Source organism: Danio aesculapii, chromosome 19, assembly GCF_903798145.1.
Source record: "Danio aesculapii chromosome 19, fDanAes4.1, whole genome shotgun sequence".
NCBI lineage: Eukaryota > Metazoa > Chordata > Actinopteri > Cypriniformes > Danionidae > Danio > Danio aesculapii.
In genome coordinates, this window is record NC_079453.1 from 34,320,804 (window position 1) to 34,329,441 (window position 8,638).

The window sequence follows — 8,638 nt, forward strand, 5'->3', positions numbered from 1 at the left end:
ATATTTCACACCCTTACAAAAAAGGGGTAACACTCTGGACATCTATTAGTTCAGGTAATTTAATGTATTCACCAACATCAATCTTGTACTGCATTAATTAATCATAGTTCAACATTTAATAATGCAAATCCAATTAGATTCACTTCTTTGGTAAACAAAGCAAGTCCCTTACATAATTTATGTACTAAAAGACAAACGGCATTGTAAATAAATCATATGAACATTTTCATACAAGTCAATAATATTACTGAAATGAATTTAAAAAACTAAATAAATGTAAATTTACATTTACACAAGTAAATAAATAGACTCAATTAGCTATGTTTCCATCCAAAGAAGCAAATTAAATGTATGTGCAAAATTGGATTATCACATAAAAGACGTGCGAATAAAGTGATGTTTCCATCCAATGAGGCAAAGAGAACATAATCGTCACTTCCTGATTAACTGGCGGCAAATATCAACAGGAAAAACATAATTTGCTGCGGTAGGAGAAGCTGTGCCAGTCTTTTCTTTATTTAATAAATGACTTGTGCCTCAGAACACCTTCAGCATTTGAAAGTGTGAGACGCAGTGATTTATAGTCATATAGTCATAACAAAATCACATGACTTGTTTTTAATGCTCCTACTGGAATTTGTTTGGTAAAAGTGTTTTCATCGTAGTTTATGCATATATTTTCATATCGAATAATAAGTTTATCGTACTCAGTTATGCACATTTGTTTTTTATGTGCATTTTCAGAACTTACGTGAATCATGGTGTTTCCATCAACCGTTTTTTTTATGCGCATATCCAAAACATAGGAAACATATAGCTAATGATTGGTCTAAAATCTGCGTATTTCTGCTCGTGCAGATTCTGAGTGGACTGCAGTGTTATTTCAATCCAAAGTTTTGCTTAACATTAGTAAATGCACTGTGAGTTAACATGAACTAACAATGAACTGTATTTCTATTAACTACCATTAACAAATATGAATAAATACTGTAATAAATGGACAGCTCATGGTTTGTTCATGTTAGTAAGTACATTAACATTCACTAATGAACCATTATATTTAAAGTGTTACCAAAAGAATGTTGTGAGCCCTTAATATACGTCATAGTAAGATCATTTCTTGTCCCGATCCCTCTCAGATCATCAAAACACGGCGATCGCTCGTCTTCCAAAGATGAGCTGGAGCTTCCGGAGCAGTTCACCGAGGACTGGAGCACCATGGAGGTCTGCGTGGACTGCAAAAAATTCATCAACGACATCATCAGCAACAGCCGCCGCAACCTGTCCACCAAACGTGCCCGTCTGCACCGCCGGACACACTCCGTCTACTCATCCAGCACCAGCTCCTCCAACTACAAACCAACCGAGCGCACCATCAAAGAGGTCTAGCGTCCCAAACGTCTAGGAAAAAAGGTGTTTTTCTTTTTTCTCTGTTACGTCTGACAGCCCACTTTTAGCTTTGTAAACGTACCTTCGATACCTTTTCTTTTCCTTTTAAAAAGTGCCAGAGGCGAAGGAAGTTAAAAAAGCCCATCCCTCTTTCAGCATGAGTCCTTAAGCACCAGCCTTCTCAGGAAATGGAATGTAGTTTCAACTTATTTTAACCAACAAATCAGAATTATTAATGACGAAGTGTGAACAAAAGAAAACGCAAGGCTGCTTTGAGCACCAAAAGGCCTGAATGTACACTTTTTTCAATATAGTGAAGTCAAACGGAGCTGGAGTTTGTGTAAATAATCGCTTAATGTTGTAAATATCCATAATTTGTTCCCTTTTAGTTCAGATTTAGTCGATTGCTTGACCGACCAAGAGACTGTAGATGAATTCAGCCTCCGTGACAATTCAAGATCAAGTCTTACCAAATGTTTTTCTCTCTCTCTCTCTCTCGTCGTTTGTTAAAATTGCTGCTGTATTAGTGATGAACGCCGTTTTAGAATACTTACAGATCTATATTTTTCCTGATGGCAGATTTTAGATAAAGTCAAGGTTGTTTTTTTTAAAGAGCGGATGCTGAAAGCTGTGGCGTTTCTTAAAGGAGTTGATCGGCTGTGCCAAACAAATCTCCACAATCCGAGCAATATGTGTCTTGGACCTGATGTACATATTCAAAAAAAACATTTACCAGAGACGACACACAAAGAAGGAAAAGCAGTTCTCTCTTTTAAAACAGGACTTTTGTATGGATATGTTTATGTACATGCTGTATATCCAAATCTCATTCGTTCCACTTATCTATTAAAAATAGGCTCTATTGTTAAAAAGCTATGATTTATATTATAAATAATGATCGTTTTTATTTTTTGTTTCGCGTCAAATAGCTTTTCTTTGCAACTTCACCATTCACTTCAATATTTAGTTTCATTTGATGTCTTAAATTAAGTTATAATATATTATTAATTACCCATTTTGTGCAATGAAATGCTCCGGCATCTCTCATATGAAGGTACTTACGTCAGGGTTTCTGGAAGATTGTTTCTGTTTTTACTTAATAAAAAAAAAAACACACAGACACACACACACATACACACATGCACTGCAGTGGTGTACAGGCCTGTTGACATGCTCTTCTGTTTTGTGCAAAACTGACTGTACTGCCTTTCTTTACAGACTGATTGGTGTGCATGATCAAATAGATTTTTTAAAAATAAAAACAGAATTGCCAATAAATAAAGCATTTGAAATTTGAGCGTTTGGTGTCGTTATGTGTTATTCAATCCCTGCATTTTTAGAAGAGCATATTAAAAGCTCATATTAAATCAAAACATTGATGTAATGTGCTTCAGGATAATACAAAAGTCAAATTGTCCCCTTAAAAGCATTTATTTAATCATAACTAACTATAAAAAATTATATAATCAATTAGTCATGACAACATATATAGAGTTAAGATGCAAAAACCTCTAAATGCCATCTGAAACGTTCCTCTAAAATGAGCATTTTTATCCGGCTTCTGTGTGTATGTTCAGTAATATCACTTTTGTGTCAAAGAATAAGTCCTTTTCCTGGTCTTTAATGGGAAATATCTCAACATAAACCCATTGTAGCCTTTGATTTGGCGCACCATCCCATCTGAGAGGAGAGTGAGAATGATGGAGAGGGTTGGGCTGAATGCCTTTAAAAGAGATGGTCATTTCTAATTTGACGTAACCTTTTTTGTTTCATTGCTGATCTACGAAAAAGCAAACCGAAATGAAGTGTTTCAGTTTAATGTCAGATTTTTTAAAAACGTAAAAAATGTCACTCGACAGATAGAGGACTATGCAGAAGACATCGGTGAGCAAATCGAGGCGAAAACTAGTGTAACTCCATTCTTTCATAAATAAGATTGTTTTTGTTTTTACTGTAATAAGTTCATTATAAAATATAAAAATAGTTAATATAAAGTAAAATGTTTTCGAGTTGTTTTTAAATATTATTAAATAAATTCGGAAATTACCCATGGCAACTATATTTACCTTTAACCCACTAGCCTCAATCAAGTTTGGATTTTGGGCATTAATTAATTTTCACTATATTTTATTAATTTAGTAACTTATTGAGTAACTCATTAAACATTGTAAATAAAAATGTAGTTTAAATATAATTCTAAGGATGTAATCAGTAATTAATTACTTTTTTGAAGTAACTTACCCAACACTGGTGATAAAGAGCAACTGAAATGATTTCTCCTTATTTTTAGATGTGCTCCGTTCAAGTTGAATCGCAATTCTCCACCAGAGGGCAGAAAAACATCATTTATTTTAACCGCTGTCTCTGAAAACTTCGTGCATATCATTTAGTATATCTCTTAGAGCACATATATATTGATTCTGTTATGTTAAAACACAGACACACATTTGTAATTGTTCTTTCCGGATTGTTGTGTTGTAATGAACTGTAGAGGACAACAAAATCATTATTTCCTAAATGTGGCAGAATAATGGCAGCTTCTTCGTTAGATGAGCAGATTGTTGTGGTGAGTAAAATATTAGTTTAATCGTCAAATACAGATACATGTATCAAAACGAGTTTTTTTTATAATTATTTAAGATATTTCTACCTCATTTATCAATGCGGAAGTTATTTATTTTTTTGTGTCTGAACGTGTGAGACTTCCTATTCATTGAAAGTACATCTATTTGCTTTACAAACAGGCCTGTTCATGATCATGGTAATAGATCAATATGTTTACAACTAGTTGGCATTGTCATGCAGCATTGTTTATCCAGTTGGTTTAAGCTGGTTTCCCAGTCGGATTCTAGCTGGTTTAGAACGCTATTGGCCATTTTAGCTGATTTTAGCAGATCTCACCTGGTGGGAATTCAGCTTAAAGGGATAGTTCACCCTCGAAAAATATAGAAAAATCTGTCATTACTCATCCTGCTCATGTTCCAAAGCTGTTTGACTTACTTTTGTTGAGCACAAAAAATATATTTTGAAGCAGGCTTCCACTGTAGGAAAAACAAATACCTTGACTGTCAGTGGTTGCTGGTTATTAGCTTTCTTCACAATATCTATTGTGTTGACAGAAACTCAGAGTAAATTAAATCTTTTGGGTAAACTATCCCTTTGAAGCAGCTATAATTCCAGCCAGTGATAAAAATAATTTTAGCTGTATATCTTTCTCTCTTTTTAGGACTAAGCTTAAAAAAAGTGTGGTCAAAACTTTTGGAAAAACAGCTTGGTTGTTGTTTTAATACTAAATGTAATACTTTTACAAGTCCCCTACCCTACAAGTCCTCACAGTTCAGAGTTCATATATATATATATTCAGAGTTCATATATATATATTCAGAGTTCATATATATATATATATATATATATATATATATATATATATATATATATATATATACTACAGAATGGTCAAGCTTTAAATAGAAAAATTTATAAAAACCATTTTGAGCGAGATGCTAAAGGTCTAATTTAGTTATCTATATGGGCAAACTTGGTCGTGGAGGGCTGGTGTCCTGCAGAGTTTTTTGCTCCAACACTAATCAAACACACCTGAACATGCTAATCAGTGTCTTCAAGATCACTAGAAAGCTATAGGCAGCTGTGTTTGATTAGAGTTGGAGGTAAACTCTGCAGGACTCCAGCCTCCCAGGATCCAGGTTGCCCATCCCTGTGCTAAGCTAAAAGCGCTTCCACCAGACCTGGAGACCAGTTGAATGGATTCCAACTCAACTGTTTAACTCAAGGGAACTTGAGCGTATTTTTAAAAAGTGGATTGTTCCTTCAACCCAGGAGTCACTAACCCTGTTCCTGGAGAGTTTCCTGCAGAATGTAGCTCCAACCTTGATCAAACACAACTGATCCAATTAATTAGGACCTGAAGCTGCACATGATAAACAGGTCTGTTTGGTCAGGGTGCGACTGAAATCTGCAGGAAGGTAGCTCTCCAGAAACAGTGTTGTGACCCCTGCTTTAATCCTTCAATTCACATTAGTTAGACTTGCTTTCAAAACCATGCCTGCTGGTTGGCTGGTTTTAGCTGGTTGAACAGGCTAGTTTTAGATGGGGTTTTGGCCGTTTTTTTGTCTGCTTTTAGATTGGTTTTAGGTACTTCCATGCTTATCTTAAGCCCTGCTTACACTGTGGGATTTCAGCCACAATTTGGTCGTCTGAGACAAATTTGGGAAATCCTAAAAGCGATCATTGGTTTGACACTTAAAGGCTGTTACGATCATATTCTTCCTCTGATTAAGTTCTGGCCAATTTCAGACACTTTCCTGCAGTGTGACAACAGCTGCGATGAATGTCAATCCAAGAACCAACAGTGCAGAATCTGATGATGCAATCCGTGCGAGAACTTCAACCCACCCTGAGGAAATGTCAAGGCATGCTGTTTGCAAAATTGCCACTACAGATTGTTTATGTTTGCTGTGAGGAATCATTTCAGAACGTGGGGTAATAAAAGTGTCACAGATGGATGAAGTCAAACCCCAGGTGAGTTTTCTTCAGTGATTGGCACGTGTTCATTGTTGTTCAGTCTGACATAATGATGACTAAAGTGTGACATAGCAGCAATGTTCGTGCAGTCTGACATGCTATAATCATTTAGGATTATTAAAAGTTGTATAGTGTGAGCCGGGCTTTAGCTGGTCAAGCTATGAGACCAATCAAGCTGGTTTTAGCTGGTCACTCCAAGTGTATCTGTCTGCAGACTGCAAGACGGGGGTGTAAGATGAAGAGGCGCAACTTGCAGTTATGGAGATTCTATTGAACCACAAGTGTATCTGTCTGCAGACTACAAGACGGGGACGTAAGATGAAGGGCCGTAACTTGTAGTAGAGGCGTAACTTGCGGTTATCGAGATCCCATTGAACCACAATTGAATCTGTCTGCGGACTACAAAACGGGGGCAAAAGATGAAGGGGCGTAATTTGAAGTAGAGGCGTAACTTGCAGTTATCGAGATCCCATTGAACAAAAGTTTATCAGTCTGCGGACTGCAAGAGGGGGGTGTAAGATGAAGAGGCGCAACTTGCAGTTATCGAGATCTTATTGAACCACAAGTGTATCTGTCTGCAGACTACAAGACGGGGACGTAAGATGAAGGGGTGTAACTTGAAGTAGAGGCGTAACTTGCAGTTATCGAGATCCCATCGAACAAAAGTTTATCAGTTTGCGGACTGCAAGACGGGGGTGTTAGGTGAATGGAAGTAACTTGTAGTTGAGGTGTAACTTGCGGTTTTTGAGATCCCATTGAACCACAAGTGTATCTGTCTGCGGACTGCAAGACGGGGACGTAAGATGAAGAGGCGTAACTTGTAGTAGAGGTGTAACTTGGAGTTATCGAGATCTCATTGAACAAAAGTTTAGCTGTCTGCGGACTGCAAGACGGGGGTGTAAGGTGAATGGAAGTAACTTGTAGTTGAGGTGTATCTTGCGGTTATCGAGATCCTATTGAACCACAAGTGTATCTGTCTGCGGACTGCAAGACGGGGACGTAAGATGAAGAGGCGTAACTTGTAGTAGAGGTGTAACTTGCAGTTATCGAGATCTCATTGAACAAAAGTGTATCTGTCTGCAGACTGCAAGATGGGGGCGTAAGGTGTAGGGATATAACTTGTAGTTGAGGCGTAACTTGCAGTTATCGCGATCTCATTAACCACAAGTGTATCTGTCTGCGGATTGCAAGACGGGGACGTAAGATGAAGAGGCGTAACTTGTAGTAGAGGTGTAACTTGCGGTTATCGAGATCTCATTGAACCACAAGTGTATCTGTCTGTGGGCTGCAAGGTAAGGGTGTAAGATGAAGTTACTACGCAACTTGTAGTAAGTTAGAGGAGTAACTTGCAGTTATCAAGAGCCATGCAAGATGTCACAAGGAGATGTTGTTGGCAAGATGGCGAAAATACTTACCAGAGAACATTTTCATCAAATGTTTTCATGAGTTTTTCCAAATTTATCCACAACCAATAATAATTTGATATATTATTACATACATTCATTTAGCAAGGTCACCATGTAGCTCCACTCGCAGACGTCTTTATCCGTTTTGTTATGACAGTTGCGTGGTTGCAAATGTACAAGAGTGAGCGCATCAAGAATGAAAGCCTCTGCTACTCGCGGCTGTACCTTAATAACTGTGATGGTTGGGTTAAGGTGTGGTGTAGGTGTTAACTGATTTACAGCGCCATCTTGCCGACAACATAGTTTTGACATGTCTCCATAACTTCAAGGTACGCCCCTAAGGCGCCTTCATGTTATGCCCGTCTTGCAGTCCGCAGGCAGATACTTAGTCATTCCAGCTGGTCTCTCATCCTGACCAGCTAAGACCAGCGCCTGAAAGGGGCTAAAACCAGTCAACCGGCATTTTTCAGGAATGTTTAAGTGCAGAATTCATGCAGATTTCCACCAATCAGAGAGTTGCATCGAGCAACAGGTGCCTAATAAAGGTCTTAAGCTCTGCCCACTCCTTAAATGGTATCCTTGCAGTGTTATTTGTAAATATACAATACTACATAACTACAAAACTTCACAATATTTTAGATTAAGATGTAGCCTGTGTTTCATTAGGCCTGATTTTACAAGTCATGACTGTTCATTTCCAAACAAACCCATTTCCACCGAGCTTGGAGCATGCTTTTAGTTCAGAGTGGACAATAAACTGAGATGATGGTAGCAAAACAAGTCTGTCCTGCCGTCTGATTGGTAGTTCTCATGACAACAGTTATTGAGAGCTATCTCCGCTGCAGGGGTGTACTCTCTATCTAAAAGCTCATGGCTAAAGTTAGCGGCGAGTTTTTAGCTCAAGACCAGCTGTGCTTCCGATTATGCTGCCCCTCCTGCAGTCCGGCGCTTTTGTTATGCTCGGTATGTAGTTGTTTACTTGTGGTTGTGTCCTGTAAATGACAAAGTGCAGTGAAATATAAGCTGAATCGATCGCTTTTGGGAATGAATAACTCCTTCAGCATTTCCTTCATTCACTTAAGTTCAGTTCAATATAAACCTGGTTTTTGTTTTATTCATCAAAGTTTAAGGTCACCAGACGGTTTTCAAGCTGCTTTTTTTACATGTGAGGAGGCAATGGACATTTTGAATGATCCTCTGTCTATTGATCCTTTCTGTCTTATGTAAGGAAACTTCAAGCCTCTATCTTTTATTTGATAATGGAGTTTGCAGACAAGACCTCTTCAGACAGTGAGCTTTGA

General features: G+C 37.8%; 1 protein-coding gene across 6 annotated transcripts in view; it reads left to right on the plus strand.

Annotated features, from left to right (window-relative positions):
* Positions 1-2,686, plus strand: part of spire1a (spire-type actin nucleation factor 1a) — a 99,845-nt gene extending 97,159 nt beyond the window's left edge. For all 6 annotated transcript variants that reach the window (XM_056480353.1, XM_056480355.1, XM_056480357.1 and 3 more), the window contains one exon: positions 1,140-2,686. In XM_056480353.1, the coding sequence (XP_056336328.1) occupies positions 1,140-1,389 (250 nt within the window). In that variant the 3' untranslated portion in view covers positions 1,390-2,686. The remainder of the gene's footprint in view (positions 1-1,139) is intronic.
* The last annotated feature ends 5,952 nt before the right edge of the window (positions 2,687-8,638 follow it).